This window comes from Thalassophryne amazonica, chromosome 7 (assembly GCF_902500255.1).
Source record: "Thalassophryne amazonica chromosome 7, fThaAma1.1, whole genome shotgun sequence".
Taxonomy (NCBI): Eukaryota; Metazoa; Chordata; class Actinopteri; order Batrachoidiformes; family Batrachoididae; genus Thalassophryne; species Thalassophryne amazonica.
The window spans coordinates 16,491,405-16,516,647 of NC_047109.1; the positions used below are offsets into that span (position 1 = coordinate 16,491,405).

The 25,243-nt window shown below is 40.4% G+C and overlaps 1 protein-coding gene and 1 long non-coding RNA gene across 3 annotated transcripts in view; both read left to right on the forward strand.

Moving 5' to 3' along the window:
- enpp2 (ectonucleotide pyrophosphatase/phosphodiesterase 2) overlaps window positions 1–11,483 on the forward strand; it is a 117,492-nt gene extending 106,009 nt beyond the window's left edge. Inside the window, exons 24-25 of one of the 2 annotated variants that reach the window (XM_034173898.1) lie at window positions 10,927–11,080; window positions 11,235–11,483. In XM_034173898.1, coding sequence (XP_034029789.1) covers window positions 10,927–11,080; window positions 11,235–11,405 — 325 coding nt within the window. In that variant the 3' untranslated portion in view covers window positions 11,406–11,483. The remainder of the gene's footprint in view (window positions 1–10,926; window positions 11,081–11,234) is intronic. The other variant, XM_034173899.1, reaches the window with a different exon arrangement.
- Window positions 11,484–19,639: 8,156 nt separating this feature from the next.
- LOC117513667 lies at window positions 19,640–21,011 on the forward strand. Its single transcript, XR_004561670.1, has 3 exons — window positions 19,640–19,973; window positions 20,054–20,893; window positions 20,971–21,011. It is a non-coding gene; the product is annotated as an uncharacterized LOC117513667 (long non-coding RNA).
- Window positions 21,012–25,243: the final 4,232 nt, after the last annotated feature.

Consider the following 25,243-nt stretch of genomic DNA (forward strand, 5'->3'; position numbering starts at 1 on the left):
AATGATGATAACACGTTGTTTACATTGTTTGTGCAACAAATGCCTGTAAGTTGCCCAAAGAAAAGTGGAGAAAATCCCTTATGTATGTCGCAGATGTGACAATTAGAACAATAGGATAATATTTAATAGAAAACATTGGCGCCGTCAGCAGTGACCTTTTACACACTGTGCGCACATTTTTGTCATGGCTTTATTTGTGAAAATCATTCAGTATTACAACAGTAAAAACTAACTCAGCCACAGTGCCGGTCCCAACAGAGTAGAATAGAAACTTTATTGTCATTGCACATATATACATACATACAACAAAACTTGTCCTCTGCATTTAACCCACCCTAATTACAGTTAGACACAATCTAACCACTAGGGGCAGTGGGCAGCCACAGTCCGGCGCTTGGGGATCAACTCCAGACGTGGATGCTGCCTTGGTCAGGGGCAGAGAAAGGAGCAGACCCGAAATAAGCCTGGGTAAATAACTAGGGTTGTATCTGGAATAGGGCTGGGTATCGAGTCCTGGTTCTTTTCGAGAATCATTAAGAAATGAGTAGATCCGCCAACATCAACAGCCTTTTTGCTTAACGATTCCCTTATCGGTCCTTCAGAGCGGTTGTTGTTTTTGAGGGTGCTTGTTGGGAAAATGATCATTTCTAAATGTTGATTACAGACCCGCTGCAAGATCTGTAATCAACCGCTTCTGTAACGGCTCAGCTGTGAAGCCTGAACCAATGAAGCAGTGCTCCGACCCACTGCTTCGTTGGTTCACTGCTTCGATGCTTTTCAGAAGCGCTAGGCAGTGGTGGGCACAGATAACCAAAAAATTAGCTTCAATAACAGATAATCAGATAACTGAAAAGTTATCTTTGATAAAGATAAAATGATAAACCACCCCAAAATGTATCAGAAGTTACAGATAACAGATAAATTCCAGTATTGTCTCTGGTACACTTGCAACTACTAACAAACTGATTTTGAGTTTTAACACCACGATCACTTCTGAAAGCATCAAAAGCGACAACAGACCCAAACAATGGGTCAGCACTTCTATCTTTGAACATCCTGCCCCCTGCTGAAATTTCCTGTTTACTACATGGCTTACAGCACAGAAACAACTGAGAGGAGCATGGGCACAATTTGGTGGGGGATAGGGGGGACATGTCCCCCCCCACACCTTTTCAACCAGGGGGGACAGAATATGGTATGTCTCCCCCCACCTTCTGACATATATGTGTGTACTTGAAACATGCTATGCCAGTCTTATGTACAAACCATGTCAGTCTTATGTGCAAAACCATGTCAGAATAGTATCTTTGTTTCTGCAAGTTTGTATTTTTAGCAGCATTGACTTGTTTACAACACCTGTTTCTTGTTTGTCACATTTGGAATTTTCTGGGACTGCATTTGCCCAGATTTGAAACCAAAAATAGTTGCCTCTAGGGACTAGTGTCTACACATAAGTATCAATGGACCATATGCTAATTTACTAAATTCAGAAAGTTAGAAAAGGAAATCAGAAAAGCTATCTGGGACCTCAGAAATCTAGTCTGTGCAAGCGAAATTATGTTCAGTATGAGTGTTGTCATTAGTGCTAGGGCGTAATTTTGGGTAGGGACGCTAGGGTCACGTCCCTACCAATATTCAGCCCCCTACTGTGTAAGCACGACCAATAAAACTGCTGTCCTCCATTATTATGGCACATAAAGGGTTAAATGTATGCCACTGCTCGAAGCCCCCCTCAGCTAGGCTACTGCACAGTTGCAGGGAACTTATTAAAAGACTGCGCGGGCGGACACAATAACAGACAGACAAACGGGAATCAATTCATTCACGAATAGGGATGGGTATCGAGAACCGGTTCCTTTCGGGTATCGTTAAGAAATGATTCGATCCACCGACATCAATAAGCTTTTTGCTTAATGATTCTGTTATCGGTCCTTCAGAGTCGCCGTTATTTTGGGGGGTGTTTATCAGGAAAATGATAATTTCTCTACATTGATTACAGACCCTGCAGCGGTGCGGGTCCGTAATCAACTTTTCTGCAGCGCGGCTTTGCTTTGAACCTTGAACCAATCGAAGCAGTGGTTCGCAGATTGAAACAGTGCTTCGATTGCTTCGTTTATTGTTTCTTTCGCTTAATTTTCCCCCGCTAAAACCCTAAAGAGCATACGTCTGTGAGTATTATTTACCTTTTTTTATGTTAAACCGACCTGTTATGGTCTTCTGAAACAGTTGATAGATGTATTTTATAACTTAAAAACGGGAGCGATGCTAACGCGTTAGCATGTCTATGGCATTTTCAATGTTAAAAGTTAGCATTAAGCAGTTGCAGCTGTCATCACGTTTGGGTGCATTTGTTTTCAAATTGTAATATTTTTTAAATTTATTTTTGTTTATATATTAATAATCTAATGATTATTATATACAATATATACTTATTATATACAGTTTTAGAGAAAGAGACAAAAAGAACCTGAACAGAAACACAACAGAAAATATAAAACCAACAATGAACATACATAAATACATACATACATACATACAGAAATAAATAATTGTTTCCTGTGAACACCTAGTGACTCTTACACCTCCATTTCATCCCTGTCTTATTTAAGTTTAATGACAGTTTGTTTCAGTCAAACCATATTTTCAATGTATTAATTTCTTCAGTGATTTCCTCCAGAACTATCTGCCAAACTAGAAAACTGCTGCATCCTAGTAAGAGCAGAATACTACTGGAATGAATTTGAATAAGGAAAGTTGGGTTTTTTTCTCACTAAATGGATGCTGCACTCACTGCAGTTTATTGTCTGGAATAGTCCCAGATTGCATTTCAGAGCTTCTAGAATTAATTTTCATGCAGGTGGTGTTGGGGGGGAATTTTGGGTTTCAGCTTTTTTTGTTTTTCGTCACTTTCATCCCTGAATATGTCAATCGTGAGTCACTTATGTGCGGAATAAAGTTACTAACTGGGACTCCTGTCTTGTTGCGAGAAAGAAAGGAGAATTGTCCTCCGTTCTGTTCACACAGCTCCAAACGCTGCGCGGCTCTCTGATAAAGTCAAGTTAGAACGATAAGAGTCCAGTTGGAATTAGTAACTTCAAAGCGAAACACCGTTTTGTTTATTTTTATTTATGTCCAGAGATCAAGGAAACAGTGACCAATTTCATATTTATTTACTTTAAGACTCAATGAAATACATAGAAAACCTGTAAAGCCTACTTTTAGTACAAAATTCACGAGGTATCGATAAGGGAATTGATAAGGAATCGGATCGATAAGCAGAATCGATAATGGCATCGATATCGATAAAATCTTATCAATACCCATCCCTATTCACGAACGTCACAACACTGGCAGATAGGGTCATTGCAATACTTCGTGTTAAATATCCATCCTAGCTGGAGCAATGTTGGGTTAGTTGCTTTGCTCAAGGTCACTCCAATCATGGATGGAGGTGTTAAGAGAGGTAAGGTTGGGATTTGAGCCTGCAACCCTGTGATTGAAAGAACAACTCCCTAACCATTGGGATGGCTCGTTAACCTATAACATTTGCATGACATGAACTTATGATTGGTAATGCAAAAAAAAAAAAAAAAATCTTTGTCTTGGAGCACTTTTGTGTCCCTACCAATATCAAAATCAAAGTTACTCCCTTGCCTTAGTGCCACTTTGAAAATTAAATTCATGATAAGTAATTTATCCTAAACTTATGATCTGTTGTTTTTTCACATTTTTGCAAAAACAGATCTTGACAAAAAAATACAGTATGCGATAGTTAATAATTATTAAGAGCCTGTTCTTTCATATTTGCAAGAAATGCATCTGAGCTTATCTAGAAACCGTTGGCTGACCCCCGGCCTATTGGCTTCAGCCCTGCAGGCCTCACACTTTGTCGCCCCCCCCCAAATTTCTAGTTTTAATTGCACCCTTGGAGAGAAGCCACAAAGCTCAACTCTGTACCCAATCGCAAAACTCCCATCAGGCGGAGGTCTTGGAAAATAAAGCAACGCTGAGTTATGGTTTGGTGTCTAAATAAAATGAATACTGATAGAATAACTCCATTAATGTCAATTCTGTCATTTGTGCAATGTTAAGATATAACATATATCTTTTAATGTTGAATAATGCACTAATTCTGAAGTTTTGTAACAAACACAGACAGATCGCAAAGGATTCTGGGTAAAATGTACTTCTGCTAAACACTTGATTGGTTGATTATGCAAACCGACATGTTAATGTGATGTTTGTCGTGTGTTGTGTTTACAGATAAATGTGCTTTTGTAAAATATTCCATTTTTTATTTGTAAAAACATGCATTTTCAAAAAAAAAAAAAAAAGCCAAGTTGTAATTAGATAACCGTCTGATATAACCAATGTCAAAATAAATCCACCCTTTTCAGGTTTCAAATCCCGCAAAACCTCGGAGAGGTCGCCGTGCTGTGAGATCTCAGTAACATTGAGAAATGCATTGATACACTCTGATCACGCTGCACTTTAACCGCTGCACACAGACAACACCATTAACATCGCAACATAAAACTATTTTTATATTGTGCCTAAAACTCTCGTGAATATATTCTCTGGGTTTATAGACGTTGTTATTGTGTTTATTTTATGTAAACATGCGAGAATCACAGGCTGTCTCTCTGTTATTTTCAGTGAGAGCTGCTGTGAGCTACGCTCGCTTCCTGATCATGTTGTTCTGGGGGAAAGTGAAGTTTACTCTTTAATGTCTTGATTATTGTTCTTTACAACACTGTTTGTCCTCTTTGTTCCAGACGAAATTCAGTTTCCGTTTATTAAATTCCACGAAGATTAAATGTAGCAGACACAGATTATTCGTTATAATTGTTTTAGCAAGTTTTCAGGGTATCATGCAGCAGTTTCTTATTAATGTGATGAAAAGCATAAAAAAAGTTACATTTTTGTAGTATAATATTCATTTACAATTGTCATCATGTGGATTCTCTATGTTGTTGTGACTGCAGTGACTCTCTGGCACGTAAGGGATTATGGGATACATGAAAACCCGTGATCTATTGGTTCCAGTGCGAGTTTTGGCCCTTTTTCAGTTGATTCTTCATTGGTTCGAGAATTTTTTGGATCGCACCGAATTTCAGGTTAATTGCACGTCCTCCATCGTTTAGTATACATGGAGTAACGAGCTGCGTTTAACATCTCACGACCACCTCTCGCACTGTGCCTGTGCAAACACCGCAGACCTGTCTTGTAATGTTTTTTTGTTTTGTTTAGTTTTTAAACTTTGATGTCTCCCATCGAGAGTTTTTGTAATTTAAGTTTGAAAAAAAACTTCTGTTTATGTTTTGCTTCTGGAAACACGAGTCCGACGTGTGGTTTTTGAACGTACAATGTGTGTGAGAACATAAATCGTGCTCTCTGAACATTTACACTGTGCGGTTCTGTGGTACACTTTGAGCTGGAACCGAGTACAGTGTGATTGAAAATATCAACCCAGCTTCAGTTTGAATACTGCCATGAACACTACTGGCCAGTAGATGGCAGTAGACACTTGCCAAAACAAAATTCCAGATCATCTGTGTCTGCTGCTACTCTGCTACGTTTAAGATGCGTGGAATTTAATAAACGCAAACACAATAACGTCTATAAACCCAGAGAATATATTCACAAGAGTTTTACGCACTAGAGTTTAATGCTCTTATCCGTGGAGCCTGACCAGAGTGTCTCAAATGCATTTTTCATGCCGTGAACATACTGAGATTACCCTATCCTACCCATAATGCACCTGGACACAACATGCCCACACTAAAACCTTAAAAATTAGAGCATTACTTTAAAACTAAAACATATATCTGATATTTTCACTTTATAAAACTTCAGATGTAACATTAATTTAAATAAGTTGTCCGAAATTAGTTGGGTTAAAATCTGAACCATAAGTTAAAAATGTATGCCTCTGGATGATATTGCCATCGTATCAGTATGGTGTTAAAGGTTATGGGGGTGACCAGTTCTCCTTTACCGGCAGAGGATAGAGTGATTTCTTCTCGAAGCAGCTCTTCTCTGTTTGCAGAGGGTAGAACTACACATCTGTTATAAAACATTTAACAGGTAGGTGTTTGACTGATTTAAAATTTTATAAGAGTTTATAGCTGTTCAGCTTTGTTTACCACATTAACAGTCTAAAAATTATCAGACAAAAATTAATCTGAAGATAATTAGTCTGATAATGGTTTTCAAAGAAGATAATCCGATAATGAAAACTTTATCTTTGATAATTATTGGTTATCGGATTATCGGAAGTGTGCCCACCACTGGCGCTAGGTCTGCAATAGCTTCATTAACCCCTTTCAGAGCCTATCTATTGGTTTGTGATATTGTGACAGAAAGCGCCTCATTTTCATCATGGCAGCACAAATTCATTCTAATTCATTCCGTGATGGCTGCACAAAATTAAAAGTAAAGCGGGGGGTCAAGGGTGGTTAAGGTTAGGGTTGGGGGTAGGAGTAGGGTTAATAATAGTGAGCTAAAAAACCTGTCACGAAAAATTTGACTCATTTCGTGATGGGCTCATGAAAAAAAAAACGTGAGACTAAGCTGGGGAATTGATAAGGAATCGGATTGATAAGCGAATCGATAATGGCATCGATATCGATAAAATCTTATCAATACCCATCCCTGGTCAAGAAGGGCATCTGATGTAAAACAAGCCAAAACCAAAGATTCAGGGTACAAATCGTATTTCCATACCTGATTGGTCAAGGCTCGGGTTAACAATGACTGCCACCGGTGCTGCTGCCCAACAGGGTGCCGGTGGAAATTGGGCTACTGCTGCGCAAAGAAGAAGAAAAGGTGGAGAACATGTCCAGAGACAGTGGGAGAAGAGGAAAATGAGAAGGGTGGATGTGCAAGAGACCAAGTGGAAGGGAAGTAAGAGCAGGAGCATAGGTTGTATCATGGTGAGGACAGGAAGAGAAATGGTGTTGGGGTCTTTTTAAAGGAAGCGTATGTTAAGAGTGTGTTGGAGGTTAAGTGAGTGTTTGACAGGGTGATGAGTGTGAAGTTGGAAATTGAAGGGGTGATGATGAATATCATCAGTGCATATGCCCCACAGGTAGGTTGTGATACAAATGAGAAAGATGATTTCTGAAGTGAGTTAGATGAGGTGGTGGAGAGTGAACCCACACATGAAAGAGTGGTGATAGGAGCAGACTTCAGTGGGCATGTTGCTGAAGGGAACAGAGGTGATGAGGAAGTATTGGGTAGATATGGTATTAAGGACAGGAATGTGGAAGGACAGATGGTCATTGATTTTGCAAAAAGGATGGAAATGCTGTGGTGAATATGTACTTTAAGAAAAGGGAGGAGGACAGGGTAACATATAAGAGTGGAGGAAGGGGCACGCAGGTGGACTACATTCTGTGTAGGAAATGCAAACTAAAAGAAATTAGATACTGTTAGGTGGTGGAAGGAGAGAGTGTAGCTAGACAGCACAGGATGGTGGTTTGTAGGATGACTTTAGAGGTACAGAATAGGAGAGTGAGAGCTCAACAAAGGATCAGATGTTGGAAATTGAAGGAAGAAGACTGTTGTGAGAAATTCATTGAGCAGGTGAGGGAGGCACTGGATGGAGGGGAAACACTTTGGGGCAACTGGAAAAGTACTGCAGATGTGGTAAGGGAGACAACTAGGAAGGTACTGGGTATGACATCTGGACAGTGGAAGGAAGACAAGGAGACTTGAATGAAGATGTTCAGGAAAGCATAAGGAGAAAGAGGTTGGTGAAAAAGAATTGGGATAGTCAGAGAGACAGGAGTACAAGGAGATGCAGCATAAGGCACTAAGGAAAAGGCATATAGTGCACTGTAAAACTCAGTGAGTTAGTTGAACTCAAACCATTTGAGGAAACCAATTGCCTTAAACCATTTGAGTTTGCCAACGTAAATAAAATAATTTTCCAAAATTTAATTGTTAAAGTTTTAGTAACTTAACAATTTATAGTTAATTAAACTTATGTAAATCTAGTTTATGTTTTTCAATAACAAAGTGACAAATTTCTACCTAAAAAATTTGCATTACATTTTGGATTAGATGTTTTGATGGATTCTTTGGTTTACTTGTTGACTCTGCGTTGTGTTGTTATGACTCTGCCCATTCGCTCCCCCTTGGGGCGCGAACTCACGATCCCCGGCATGGGAGTCAGACTCTCTAACCAGAAGGCCAAAACCCAGGGCTCTGGCCTTGTGTCCAGAGAATTCTTTTGAGCTGTTGGGAGTGAGGTTTACTAACTACATCTGCACAGCGACACCTGCTGTCATAAACTCAATTAAAATGAGTGAATGGAATGCACTGGAAATACATCATCAACACTTAAAATGCCCCAAAACTTTAAATGCACTTAAAGGAACTTTTTAAGTTTTTAATTATTAATTATTAATTATTTTTAAGTTAGTTTAATTAATGGAAATGAGTGACTATAACTTTTTTCAAAGTTTGAGTTACATTAACTTAATTATTGTATTAAAATGGAGTGTTTAGTTTAACAGTGTGAGCTGTACAAGAAATTGAACAGTAAAACCCCCATCACACATAGCATGAATGGGACTGAATGATATCCGAATGACAAATCGCCCCACATCTGAAAAGTGTTGAGTTGCGGTCTGAAAACAATCAAAAGGGCTTTTCAGTGTTAAAATCAAATATCCGCTAAATGCGCAATAAAGATCAGATGGGGATCAAACTTAGTATGTTCACTGAGAGTGCCAGTTTGCACCCCATTGCCTCAAATGAGAATGTATGTCAAATGGGCTTTCAATGTTAAATTCAAATGTCCACAAAATCCACAATCCGGATCAGATCTTGATCAAATTTGATCAAGATCAAGTGAACGAGGTGGTAATAAAAAACACAAATTAGAACATCAGGTGAAGACGAACAGCACGTGTGACAGGAACATGGTATTGAACATAATCAACTGGCAAGTGAGGAAGCAGACGGGTGTGACTTACAGTGGGGCCAAAAATTATTCAGTCAGTCCCTGATTGTGCAAGTTCTTCTACTTAGAAAGATGAGAGAGGTCTGTAATTTTCAACATAGGTACACTTCAGTTGTGAGAGACAAAATGAAAGATCTCTTCATGCAGATCTCCTCTAGAGATCTGCATGGAGGAATGGGCCAAAATACCAGCTACAGTGTGTGCAAACCTGGTGAAGACTTACAGGAAACATTTGACCTCTGTCATTGCCAACAAAGATTATGTTACAAAGTATCAAGTTGAATTTTTGTTATTGACCAAATACTTATTTTCCACCATAATTTACAAATAAATAAAAATTAAATTAAAAATGTAAAATTAAAAATCCTACAATGTGATTTCCTGTGTTTTTTTTTTCTCATTTTGTCTCTCATAGTTGAAGTGTACCTATGATAAAAAATTACAGACCTCTCTCATCTTTCTAAGTAGGAGAACTTGCACAATCAGGGACTGACTGAATACTTTTTGGCCCCACTGTATATACAAAATGAACTGATGAGTAACAGGTGTAACAAATCAGGGGAAAGAAGAACACAAAGTGATTGAAAACTAAAACTGACATCTGAGGATAAATAGAAAATAAAAAAACGATAAGATACAATAGAGGAAGTAACAAAACCAACGTATAATCCAAGTGCAAATCTTACAGAAGTTAACGTGAAAGTAAACCTGTGTAAAATAAAAACAGAACGAGATAAACCAGAACTACTAATATGACAGAAAACATCACAATTGCAGAAACAAGTACTGGAACAGAAATACAATGATCAAGTGGCAAAAATAAATAGACAGAGAAAAATGTGGGAAACATAAAGATAATGAAACATGAGGGCCGGGACCCGTGGACTCAGCAAAACTGTCAGACGCCGCACACCACTGACAGATGTGACCATGACAACAGCACATGGCAGGGAGACCAGAGGACAAGACAGGGAATCATAGACAGAGGACAGGTGACAGAAACTACGAAAGAACACTCATACACACATGGAGACAGCAAGAGAACAGGTGCACACACGCACATACACACTAACACACATGCAGACACACGACTGACAGCAGGGAGGCAGCACACGTGCTCACACATCCATACACACATGCAGACTGCAAGAGAACAGGTGCACATGCGCACATACACACTAACACACATGCAGACACACGACTGATGGCAGGGAAGCAGCACACGTGCTCACACATCCATACACACATGCAGACTGCAAGAGAACAGGTGCACACGCGCACATACACACCCACACACATGCAGACACACGAATGACGGCAGGGAGGCAGCACACACGCTCACACATCAATACACACATGCAGACAGCAAGAGAACAGGTGCACATGCGCACATACACACCCACACACATGCAGACACACACGCTCACACATCCATACACACATGCAGACAGCAAGAGAACAGGTGCACACGCGCACATACACACCCACACACATGCAGACACACGAATGACGGCAGGGAGGCAGCACATACGCTCACACATCCATACACACATGCAGACAGCAAGAGAACAGGTGCACACGCGCACATACACACCCACACACATGCAGACACACACGCTCACACATCCATACACACATGCAGACTGCAAGAGAACAGGTGCACACGCGCACATACACACCCACACACATACAGACGCATGACTGATGGCAGGGAGGCAGTACACGTGCTCACACATCCATACACACATGCAGACAGCAAGAGAACAGGTGCACATGCGCACATATACACCCACACACATGCAGACACACACGCTCACACATCCACACACACATGCATCTGCGAGGCAGACATGACAGGTGAGAAGGACTCACATAAAAGACACAGAGACAAAACAATAACCCGGGGCCAGACTGAACCTCAACAAAAACTGATGGAGCTGGTGGTTTCCTTGCAGGTTTGTTAGCGGTTCGATTCCTGTCCCCACCCACTACTTTGTGGTCCTGACCAGCTGCTTGGACTTCACACAGGCTGCAGACTCCTGTAGCGGTCCACTCAACAGCGCCGCCTTCATCCTGCCCCACAGGCCCAACAATGATGAGACCTGCAATGTAAGGATGATTTAAAATGCAATGTTCAGATGCATGATGGGTATTTTTTACATCACTGAGAAGAAAACACATCACTGGAGAATTAAGTGTCAAATAGATATTTAGTTTATGGAGGACTTGAAGGTTTTTGTGCACCACGTTGACCTCTGTACAGAGTTCAGAGGACGAGTCTCGGTGGGTGGAGGACCTGATGAAGATGCACACAGCGCGGGTCAGAGACGTGGAGCTCCTGACAGGTCTGGACTTGTACCGCAGAACCACACGGAATTACGCTGAAATCCTCTCCTTGAAGACCTTCATGCACACGTACGAGAGCGAGATCTGATCTGCGCTGCTTCCTGTCTGATAACAAACTCATTCTGGAGGTAAAAAACCTTCACAAGGCATGAAACAGAAACTCAGATCTGAAAGGCTGAAAGTAAGACCGAGTCCTTCCTCCTGATTAAAGTCAGATCAAGTCGCACACTGGACAAAACAAACAAACAAGAACAAGTGAACTGATTTTTCCAAAGGTTGCTGCAATAGACAACATTAAATCTTTCAAAGGAAACATTAAATAAGCTTCGATATTATTATATGACCTCGGACACGGAGGTCATGCTTTCATTGCAGCTCCTTTGTTTGTTTGTCAGCAGGATATTTCATAAGACCATGAATGAATTTCTGTGAAATTTAGTGGAGAGCTCGGCCTTGGCTCAAAGAAGAACTGGTCCAAATCCAGGGAAGGATCTTACCTTTCAGCTTTGATCTGCGTGCTTTGATTCTGATTCATTTGATTTCTGATGTTTTATTTTATAATCTAAATTACGGATTAGTGCAGCGATCAGACTCCAAGGTCAGGGTCCAGTCCTGGATTCTGATTCTTTGAAACTGACTATAGATCAGAGCAAAACAAGAAGACAGTTGATAACAGTCTGTTAAATTCACATTAGTAAGGATAAAAAAAAAAATCAACTATCAGGATAAAAAAAAAAATTAGCAATCAGAATTTAACATCAGGGTTAAATGTTTTCAGAATCAAAGCTCTAGTTCAAAGCTCAGAATCATAGATCAATGATCAGGATTAAATCTCAGCAATCAGAATAAATCTCTGGATCAAAGATGATTAGATCAGGATTAAAAGCTAGTGATGAGGACCAAATATCAGATATTGGGATTAAAGGTCAGTGATGAGGACCAAAGATGAGTGATCAGGATTAAGGGTCAGTGTTGGGGACCAAAGATAAATTATCAGGATTAAAAATCAGTGATGAGGACCAAGTATGTGTGATCAGGATTAAGGGCCAGTGATGAGGACTAAAGATGAGTGATCGGGATTAACGCTAGTGATGAGAACCAAATATGAGTGATCAGCATTATGGGTTAGTGATGAGGACCAAATATGAGTGATCAGGATTAAGGACCAGTGATGAGGACTATCAGGATTAAAGGTCAGTGACGAGGACCAAATATGTGTGACCAGGATTAAGGACCAGTGATGAGGACTAAAGATGAGTGATCAGGAATATGGGTCAGTGATGAGGACCAAAGATGAGTGATCAGGATTAAGGGTCAGTGATGAGGACCAAAAATGAGTGACTGGGATTAAGGGTCAGTGATGAGGACCAAATATGTGCGATCAGGATTAAAGGTCAGTGATGAGGACTAATTATGAGTGATCAGGATTAAGGGCCAGTGATGGGGATCAAATATGAGTGATCAGGATTAAGGGTCAGTGATGAGGACCAAAGATGAGTTATCAGGATTAAGGGTTAGTGTTTGGGACCAAAGATGATTTATCAGGATTAAAGGTCAGTGATGAGGACCAAGTATGTGTGATCAGGATTAAGGGCAAGTGATGAGAATCAAAGATGAGTGATCAGGATTAAGGGCCAGTGATGAGGACTAAAGATGAGTGATCGGGATTAACGCTAGTGATGAGAACCAAATATGAGTGATCCGGATAAAGGGTCAGTGATGAGGACCAAATATGAGTTATCAGGATTAAAAATCAGTGATGAGGACCAAGTATGTGTGATCAGGATTAAAGGCCAGTGATGAGGACTAAAGATGAGTGATCTGGATTAACGCTAGTGATGAGAACCAGATATGAGTGATCAGCATTATGGGTCAGTTATGACGACCAAATATGAGTGATCAGGATTAAGGACCAGTGATGAGGACCAAATATGTGTGATCACGATTAAAGGTCAGTGATGAGAACTAAAGATGAGTGATCAGGAATATGGGTCAGTGATGAGTACCAAAAATGAGTGACTGGGATTAAGGGTCAGTGATGAGGACCAAATATGTGCGATCAGGATTAAAGGTCAGCGATGAGGACTAACGATGAGTGATCAGATTAATGCTAGTAATGAGGATCAAATATGAGTGATCAGGATTAAGGGTCAGTGATGAGGACCACATATGTGTGATCAGGATTAAGGGTCAGTGATGAGGACCACATATGAGCGATTAGGATTAAAGGTCAGTGATGAGGACCAAATATGTGTGATCAGGATTAAGGGTCAGTGATGAGGACCATATATGTGTGATCAGGATTAAGGGTCAGTGTTGAGGACCAAATATGTGTGATCAGGATTAAAGGTCAGTGATGAGGACCACAGATGAGCGATTAGGATTAAAGGTCAGTGATGAGGACCAAATATGTGTGATCAGGATTAAGGGTCAGTGATGAGGACCAAAGATGAGTGATCAGGATTAAGGGTCAGTGATGAGGACCAAAAATGAGTGACTGGGATTAAGGGTCAGTGATGAGGACCAAATATGAGTGATCAGGATAAATGCTAGTAATGAGGACCATATATGAGTGATCAGGATTAAGGGTCAGTGATGAGGACCAAATATGAGCGATCGGGATTAAGGGTCAGTGATGAGGACTATCACGATTAAAGGTCAGTGATGAGGACTAACGAATGGTGATCAGATTAATGCTAGTAATGAGGACCAAATATGAGTGATCAGGATTAAGGGCCAGTGATGAGTACCAAAGATGAGTGACTGGGATTAAGGGTCAGTGATGAGTACCAAATATGTGCAATCAGGATTAAATGTCAGTGATGAGGACTAAAGATGAGCAAACAGGATTAAAGGTCAGTGATGAGGACCAAATATGAGCGATCAGGATTAAGGATCAGTGATGAGGACCACATATGAGCGATTAGGATTAAAGGTCAGTGATGAGGACCAAATATGTGTGATCAGGATTAAGGGTCAGTGATGAGGACCACATATGAGCGATCAGGATTAAAAGGTCAGTGATGAGGACCAAATATGTGTGATCAGGATTAAGGGTCAGTGATGAGGACCACATATGAGCGATTAGGATTAAAGGTCAGTGATGAGGACCATATATGTGTGATCAGGATTAAGGGTCAGTGATGAGGACCACAGATGAGCGATTAGGATTAAAAGTCAGTGATGAGGACCATATATGTATGATCAGGATTAAGGGTCAGTGATGAGGACCACAGATGAGCGATTAGGATTAAAGGTCAGTGATGAGGACCATATATGTGTGATCAGGATTAAGGGTCAGTGATGAGGACCACAGATGAGCGATTAGGATTAAAGGTCAGTGATGAGGACCAAATATGTGTGATCAGGATTAAGGGTCAGTGATGAGGACCACATATGAGCCATCAGGATTAAAGGTCAGTGATGAGGACCAAATATGTGTGATCAGGATTAAGGGTCAGTGATGAGGACCACAGATGAGCGATTAGGATTAAAGGTCAGTGATGAGGACTATATATGTGTGATCAGGATTAAGGGTCAGTGATGAGAACCATATATGTGTGATCAGGATTAAGGGTCAGTGATGAGGACCACAGATGAGTGATTAGGATTAAAGGTCAGTGATGAGGACCATATATGTGTGATCAGGATTAAGGGTCAGTGATGAGGACCACAGATGAGCGATTAGGATTAAAGATCAGTAATGAGGACCAAATATGTGTGATCAGGATTAAGGGTCAGTGATAAGAACCATATATGTGTGATCAGGATTAAGGGTCAGTGATGAGGACCACAGATGAGCAATTAGGATTAAAGGTCAGTGATGAGGACTATATATGTGTGACCAGGATTAAGGGTCAGTGATGAGGACCATATATGTGTGATCAGGATTAAAGGTCAATGATGAGGACCAAATATGTGTGATCAGGATTAAGGGTCAGTGATGAGGACCACATATGAGCGATCAGGATTAAAGGTCAATGATGAGGACCATATATGTGTGATCAGGATTAAGGGTCAGTGATGAGGACCACAGATGAGCGATTAGGATTAAAGGTCAGTGATGAGGACCAAATATGTGTGATCAGGATTAAGGGTCAGTGATGAGGACCACAGATGAGCGATTAGGATTAAAGGTCAGTGATGAGGACTATATATGTGTGATCAGGATTAAGGGTCAGTGATGAGAACCATATATGTGTGATCAGGATTAAGGGTCAGTGATGAGGACCACAGATGAGTGATTAGGATTAAAGGTCAGTGATGAGGACTATATATGTGTGATCAGGATTAAGGGTCAGTGATGAGGACCATATATGTGTGATCAGGATTAAAGGTCAATGATGAGGACCAAATATGTGTGATCAGGATTAAGGGTCAGTGATGAGGACCACATATGACCGATCAGGATTAAAGGTCAATGATGAGGACCATATATGTGTGATAAGGATTAAGGGTCAGTAATGAGGACCACATATGAGATATCAGGATTAAAGGTCAGTGATGAGGACAATATATGTGTGATCAGGATTAAGGGTCAGTGATGAGGACCAAATATGTGTGATCAGGATTAAGGGTCAGTGATGAGGACCACATATGAGCGATCAGGATTAAAGGTCAGTGATGAGGACCAAATATGTGTGATCAGGATTAAGGGTCAGTGATGAGGACCAAATATGTGTGATCAGGATTAAGGGTCAGTGATGAGGACCACAAATGAGCGATCAGGATTAAAGGTCACTGATGAGGACCATATTTGTGTGATCAGGATTAAGGGTCAGTAATAAGGACAACATATGAGCCGTCAGGATTAAAGGTCAGTGATGAGGACCAAATATGTGTGATCAGGATGAAGGGTCAGTAATAAGGACAACATATGAGCCGTCAGGATTAAAGGTCAGTGATGAGGAACAAATATGTGTGATCAGGCTTAAGGGTCAGTGATGAGGACCACATATGAGCCATCAGGATTAAAGGTCAGTGATGAGGACCAAATATGTGTGATCAGGATTAAGGGTCAGTAATGAGAACCAAATATGTGTGATCAGGATTAAGGGTCAGTGATGAGAACCATATATGTGTGATCAGGATTAAGGGTCAGTGATGAGGACCACAGATGAGCGATTAGGATTAAAGGTCAGTGATGAGGACTATATATGTGTGATCAGGATTAAGGGTCAGTGATGAGAACCATATATGTGTGATCAGGATTAAGGGTCAGTGATGAGGACCACAGATGAGTGATTAGGATTAAAGGTCAGTGATGAGGACTATATATGTGTGATCAGGATTAAGGGTCAGTGATGAGGACCATATATGTGTGATCAGGATTAAAGGTCAATGATGAAGACCAAATATGTGTGATCAGGATTAAGGGTCAGTGATGAGGACCACATATGACCGATCAGGATTAAAGGTCAATGATGAGGACCATATATGTGTGATAAGGATTAAGGGTCAGTAATGAGGACCACATATGAGATATCAGGATTAAAGGTCAGTGATGAGGACAATATATGTGTGATCAGGATTAAGGGTCAGTGATGAGGACCAAATATGTGTGATCAGGATTAAGGGTCAGTGATGAGGACCACATATGAGCGATCAGGATTAAAGGTCAGTGATGAGGACCAAATATGTGTGATCAGGATTAAGGGTCAGTGATGAGGACCACATATGTGTGATCAGGATTAAGGGTCAGTGATGAGGACCAAATATGTGTGATCAGGATTAAGGGTCAGTGATGAGGACCACAAATGAGCGATCAGGATTAAAGGTCAGTGATGAGGAACAAATATGTGTGATCAGGATTAAGGGTCAGTGATGAGGACCACATATGAGCCATCAGGATTAAAGGTCAGTGATGAGGACCAAATATGTGTGATCAGGATTAAGGGTCAGTAATGAGGACCACATATGAGCCATCAGGATTAAAGGTCAGTGATGAGGACCAAATATGTGTGATCAGGATTAAGGGTCAGTAATAAGGACAACATATGAGCCGTCAGGATTAAAGGTTAGTGATGAGGAACAAATATGTGTGATCAGGATTAAGGGTCAGTGATGAGGACCACATATGAGCCATCAGGATTAAAGGTCAGTGATGAGGACCAAATATGTGTGATCAGGATTAAGGGTCAGTAATGAGGACCACATATGAGCCATCAGGATTAAAGGTCAGTGATGAGGACCAAATATGTGTGATCAGGATTAAGGGTCAGTAATAAGGACAACATATGAGCCGTCAGGATTAAAGGTCAGTGATGAGGACCATATATGTGTGATCAGGATTAAGGGTCAGTAATGAGGACCACAGATGAGTGATTAGGATTAAAGGTCAGTGATGAGGACCATATATGTGTGATCAGGATTAATGGTCAGTAATGAGGACCACAGATGAGTGATTAGGATTAAAGGTCAGTGATGAGGACCATATATGTGTGATCAGGATTAAGGGTCAGTGATGATGACCACAGATGAGCGATTAGGATTAAAGGTCAGTGATGAGGACCATATATGTGTGATCAGGATTAAGGGTCAGTGATGAGGACCACAGATGAGCGATTAGGATTAAAGGTCAGTGATGAGGACCATATATGTGTGATCAGGATTAAGGGTCAGTGATGAGGACCACAGATGAGCGATTAGGATTAAAGGTCAGTGATGAGGACCAAATATGTGTGATCAGGATTAAGGGTCAGTGATGAGGACCACATATGAGCCATCAGGATTAAAGGTCAGTGATGAGGACCAAATATGTGTGATCAGGATTAAGGGTCAGTGATGAGGACCACAGATGAGCGATTAGGATTAAAGGTCAGTGATGAGGACTATATATGTGTGATCAGGATTAAGGGTCAGTGATGAGAACCATATATGTGTGATCAGGATTAAGGGTCAGTGATGAGGACCACAGATGAGTGATTAGGATTAAAGGTCAGTGATGAGGACCATATATGTGTGATCAGGATTAAGGGTCAGTGATGAGGACCACAGATGAGCGATTAGGATTAAAGATCAGTAATGAGGACCAAATATGTGTGATCAGGATTAAGGGTCAGTGATGAGGACCACAGATGAGCAATTAGGATTAAAGGTCAGTGATGAGGACTATATATGTGTGACCAGGATTAAGGGTCAGTGATGAGGACCAAATATGTGTGATCAGGATTAAGGGTCAGTGATGAGAACCATATATGTGTGATCAGGATTAAGGGTCAGTGATGAGGACCACAGATGAGCGATTAGGATTAAAGGTCAGTGATGAGGACTATATATGTGTGACCAGGATTAAGGGTCAGTGATGAGGACCAAATATGTGTGATCAGGATTAAGGGTCAGTGATGAGAACCATATATGTGTGATCAGGATTAAGGGTCAGTGATGAGGACCACAGATGAGCAATTAGGATTAAAGGTCAGTGATGAGGACTATATATGTGTGACCAGGATTAAGGGTCAGTGATGAGGACCAAATATGTGTGATCAGGATTAAGGGTCAGTGATGAGAACCATATATGTGTGATCAGGATTAAGGGTCAGTGATGAGGACCACAGATGAGCGATTAGGATTAAAGGTCAGTGATGAGGACTATATATGTGTGATCAGGATTAAGGGTCAGTGATGAGAACCATATATGTGTGATCAGGATTAAGGGTCAGTGATGAGGACCAAATATGTGTGATCAGGATTAAGGGTCAGTGATGAGGACCACATATGACCGATCAGGATTAAAGGTCAATGATGAGGACCATATATGTGTGATAAGGATTAAGGGTCAGTAATGAGGACCACATATGAGATATCAGGATTAAAGGTCAGTGATGAGGACAATATATGTGTGATCAGGATTAAGGGTCAGTGATGAGGACCAAATATGTGTGATCAGGATTAAGGGTCAGTGATGAGGACCACATATGAGCGATCAGGATTAAAGGTCAGTGATGAGGACCAAATATGTGTGATCAGGATTAAGGGTCAGTGATGAGGACCAAATATGTGTGATCAGGATTAAGGGTCAGTGATGAGGACCACAAATGAGCGATCAGGATTAAAGGTCACTGATGAGGACCATATTTGTGTGATCAGGATTAAGGGTCAGTAATAAGGACAACATATGAGCCGTCAGGATTAAAGGTCAGTGATGAGGACCAAATATGTGTGATCAGGATTAAGGGTCAGTAATAAGGACAACATATTCGCCATCAGGATTAAAAGTCAGTGATGAGGACCAAATATGTGTGATCAGGATTAAGGGTCAGTAATGAGAACCAAATATGTGTGATCAGGATTAAGGGTCAGTGATGAGAACCATATATGTGTGATCAGGATTAAGGGCCAGTGATGAGGACCACAGATGAGCGATTAGGATTAAAGGTCAGTGATGAGGACTATATATGTGTGATCAGGATTAAGGGTCAGTGATGAGAACCATATATGTGTGATCAGGATTAAGGGTCAGTGATGAGGACCACAGATGAGTGATTAGGATTAAAGGTCAGTGATGAGGACTATATATGTGTGATCAGGATTAAGGGTCAGTGATGAGGACCATATATGTGTGACCAGGATTAAAGGTCAATGATGAGGACCAAATATGTGTGATCAGGATTAAGGGTCAGTGATGAGGACCACAAATGAGCGATCAGGATTAAAGGTCACTGATGAGGACCATATTTGTGTGATCAGGATTAAGGGTCAGTAATAACGACAACATATGAGCCATCAGGATTAAAGGTCAGTGATGAGGACCAAATATGTGTGATCAGGATTAAGGGTCAGTAATAAGGACAACATATGCGCCATCAGGATTAAAGGTCAGTGATGAGGACCAAATATGTGTGATCAGGATTAAGGGTCAGTAATGAGAACCAAATATGTGTGATCAGGATTAAGGGTCAGTGATGAGAACCATATATGTGTGATCAGGATTAAGGGCCAGTGATGAGGACCACAGATGAGCGATTAGGATTAAAGGTCAGTGATGAGGACTATATATGTGTGATCAGGATTAAGGGTCAGTGATGAGAACCATATATGTGTGATCAGGATTAAGGGTCAGTGATGAGGACCACAGATGAGTGATTAGGATTAAAGGTCAGTGATGAGGACTATATATGTGTGATCAGGATTAAGGGTCAGTGATGAGGACCATATATGTGTGATCAGGATTAAAGGTCAATGATGAGGACCAAATATGTGTGATCAGGATTAAGGGTCAGTGATGAGGACCACATATGACCGATCAGGATTAAAGGTCAATGATGAGTACCATATATGTGTGATAAGGATTAAGGGTCAGTAATGAGGACCACATATGAGATATCAGGATTAAAGGTCAGTGATGAGGACAATATATGTGTGATCAGGATTAAGGGTCAGTGATGAGGACCACATATGAGCGATCAGGATTAAAGGTCAGTGATGAGGACCAAATATGTGTGATCAGGATTAAGGGTCAGTGATGAGGACCACATATGTGTGATCAGGATTAAGGGTCAGTGATGAGGACCAAATATGTGTGATCAGGATTAAGGGTCAGTGATGAGGACCACAAATGAGCGATCAGGATTAAAGGTAACTGATGAGGACCATATTTGTGTGATCAGGATTAAGGGTCAGTAATGACAACATATGAGCCGTCAGGATTAAAGGTCAGTGATGAGGACCAAATATGTGTGATCAGGATTAAGGGTCAGTAATAAGGACAACATATGAGCCGTCAGGATTAAAGGTCAGTGATGAGGAACAAATATGTGTGATCAGGATTAAGGGTCAGTGATGAGGACCACATATGAGCCATCAGGATTAAAGGTCAGTGATGAGGACCAAATATGTGTGATCAGGATTAAGGGTCAGTAATGAGGACCACATATGAGCCATCAGGATTAAAGGTCAGTGATGAGGACCAAATATGTGTGATCAGGATTAAGGGTCAGTAATAAGGACAACATATGAGCCGTCAGGATTAAAGGTCAGTGATGAGGACCATATATGTGTGATCAGGATTAAGGGTCAGTAATGAGGACCACAGATGAGTGATTAGGATTAAAGGTCAGTGATGAGGACCATATATGTGTGATCAGGATTAATGGTCAGTAATGAGGACCACAGATGAGTGATTAGGATTAAAGGTCAGTGATGAGGACCATATATGTGTGATCAGGATTAAGGGTCAGTGATGATGACCACAGATGAGCGATTAGGATTAAAGGTCAGTGATGAGGACCATATATGTGTGATCAGGATTAAGGGTCAGTGATGAGGACCACAGATGAGCGATTAGGATTAAAGGTCAGTGATGAGGACCAAATATGTGTGATCAGGATTAAGGGTCAGTGATGAGAACCACAGATGAGTGATCAGGATTAACCCTCGGGAGTCGAATGATGTGACCGCCCGTAAAAAGTCACATGACCTAATTAAGTGGACCTAACACTCAATCTGCTGCACTCCGAGTCTCCCTTTGAATGTGTATTAAACATGTAGTCTTCAACCTTTATACCACTTTTTAAATTTTGTTAATAGGCCTAGTATAAGTTGACGTATGAGTATTTTTTCCACCATGCGTTTTCATGAATATTTCATGTCATTTTTGATAATCACAGCCCATTGACCCCACATGGTTTTGTATGTAGGTGCGCACTTTGCGCATGATGCGCGCGAACAGTTTCTTTACTTCTTTCTCCCCTCTCTGCCCAAAGCAACACAAGTAAAACACAAAACAAAACATGAATTTGTCTTTATCACTGGTGAAAAATAAACAACATAAGCCAATAACCATGATCCCCAAGCCATGTAATTTGGTTGCTGAGTGAAGGGATATTGTGGGTGACTTGGCGAGGAGAGAGAAATGCAGACAACGATTACAACTTTAGTATTTGAGAGGTTTGAAAAATATTTGTTGTGTTTGGAGTGTGTATTATTTTGGTGGAGTATTTAGCGTGTGTGGTTAGTGTGGTGGTGGAGTTTTTTTTTTGTAAAAAATTAGGTGCCTTATGAATGTTGAGGAAGCACTTCAGTTATTTTTTTGAATTGGAGTAAGACAGAGTGCGCAGCGCATCATCAGAGTCTGAACCAGACAGCAAGGATTCTGATGATGAAGGAGATGATCCATCAGGTGGATCCACCAACGTGTGCACAGATCTCCACAGTGGATCAAATCGCGCGCTTCTCTTTGCAGATTTTCCAGGACTCGGAACAGAGCGCACACACTGCCAGCTGCGGAGAACACAGGAGTCATGGTAGAGACTGCCCCCCCCCCCCAAAAAGTCCAAAACACCTTGTTCTATTGTTTTTCTTTTTCTTTTTTTTTGACACTAACACAGGACAGTCTGTACCAACACCAACAAAAAATGCTACAAAAACAAGGAATTAGGGAAAATACACATGGATATTGAGGGGGAATATCTGTACAAATTCTTGGAGCTTCTGATGTGCATTGAACAGGAATTGTTTTTCTGAGTGGCCCAAATATAATTTGTGTGGCATCTTATTGCATGTAAATAGCCACAGAAAACGCCTGAAGCATTTCCTGCATTTTAATGTGAATTGCTATATATAACTTTGTTTGTTACATTTTTACATATATTTTTGAAATTTACAAGTTATCTTTGCATTTTAAGTAAACATATTTCTGGTTTTCACAGTAAAAAAAAATGTATTTTTTCTGATTCAAATTTTAGGTTTTGGGGTCACTGTTTTAATGCAGTATGTCAGAATGAAAGAAAAACTATAAAGTCACACAGGTGAGGTTGTACTGAAAAAAATTACACCAAACAAGGCCAGGTAAGCAGTTTTTTTTATGGTAAATTATGAAGATAAAACCAAAATTGGTCAAAAACACCCTTCAACCGCTTAGTCCAATCAAGGGTTGTGGGGTGCTGGAGTCTATCCCAACAGTCATAGGGCGTGAGGCGGGGTACACCCAGGATAGGACGCCAGGATTTTATATATATATATATATAGCCCTGTATGGCTGAGTGGATCCTTGTCATTTGATTGGTGCCTTGTATGTCATGTGACATGGATTATTCATCCCATTTGTGTTGCATTGCATTTAGAGTGCAATTTGGTTCCATTAGAGTGCAAATTTGGCTCTATACATTTGGTACCATTGCACACACACACACACACACACACACACACACACACACACACACACACACACACACACACACACACACACACACACACACACACACACCATGCATGCGTGCAGGCGCACACACGCATCACACACCCCTGCACACACACACACACAAAACAAATCCACTGTGCTGTAAGTCGGCTGAAAGCAGAGCTGTTAGGAGGAAGTTAGAATGAAAAGCTGGACTAATTTCTGACTACACTGAGGAAATACACAGTCTTTTTTTTTTTCGTCAGAATTATTTTTGGACTTGTATCTAAAGTTTGTATTGGATTGTTGATGTCAGATGTGATTTTTTTTTTTTTTTTTTGCTGGAGTGAGGATCGTACACAAACTCTTTTTCTTTTTTGCACCAAAATGTAAGTCCCTTTTCTGTTCTTTATAAACAAATATAATATCAAATAACAAGGATCTATTTTAACCGTTATATAAAACAAATAATGAATGTTTTTACATTCTTTCAATTCAGCGAGGCCTCATGGAATGGTATGTTCCAGCTTTCACCTCTTGAAATATTAGTACTATTGAACTCATAAACATTCATTATTTGTATAATATAGAATTATACATTTACTGTTATTTACACTTTGACGTTAATTATTAAGATCATATTGTCTTATGTATAATTTGTACCTGTTCAATCATGCCCTCTATTTTGTCACGTGATAATTTCACAAAGACCACAATGGAAGTAAGTGTTTAGGCTTTATTGTGTATCCGTGTATCATTGATATATTAACCTCTGTATGTTTATATCAATGTTGCAGAACAAACTCAATCAGTCAGTCATAAACAATATTTTATTTATGGTTTAATTGCATCTGCACATACATGAGCTTTTGAAAAAAGTGAGGAAATGACCTTTGACCGTGTGATGTGCGTGCATGCTGATGCCTGTGAGGTGTGTTGTAAATCACTCCAGAGGTGTTATCAGGTTACACAAACAGCGTTTTCAGTTTTAGAAGTGTTATTTCTTACTAGCTTTTACATACTATATATGAAATGTGTTATATTTACACAGAAACACAGCGGTTTGGGAGCGCCAGAGAGACCAGCCAGTGACATCACGGTGCCTCTCTACTCTGATTGGCTGACTCCCCCACCCCGCGAAAAAAAATTAACTGATTTGTATGATTTATAACATAAAAATAGGAAACAGAATGTGACTTTTTAATCTCTTAAAATAGGTCAAGGTTATCCATTTTTGAAGGTGTGCAAGGTTTGTGTCCCAAGAATGTTCCCTGTGAATTTGAAGACTCTGGCAGTAACAGGACTGGACTTATGCTGAGCACAGACAGACAGACGAAAAGCCTTCACCATACCCGATGGCCATATTTTGATGTCTGGGGTAAAAATTAAACATTCAAAATTTACTTTCAGCCTTTCAGATTCGACACTGTGTTCACAGCATCGTGTGTTGCATCTGTCAGTGCAAACGTGTGAATAAAATGTTTTTGATTTTTAACATCTGAACATGAAATAAATATTTTAAACTGTGGTCTCAAGAAATTGTTGTGCAGCAGACACAGCAATTACAGTACACTTCATGACTCAGTGAGTAAAATCAATGAGATTCAAATTAAAAACCATGAACAATGAGAAAAAAAACAGTGACACAGAGATAAACTCAAGATCCAGAACACAAAACAAACACAAATGACAAACACATACACACACATACTCAAAGTATTCCATATCCCTCCAACCCGGACCATAACCATCACAGAGAGACAGTATAATGAACCCTAACCCAAAAACCAGGTCTTAACCCTCAAACA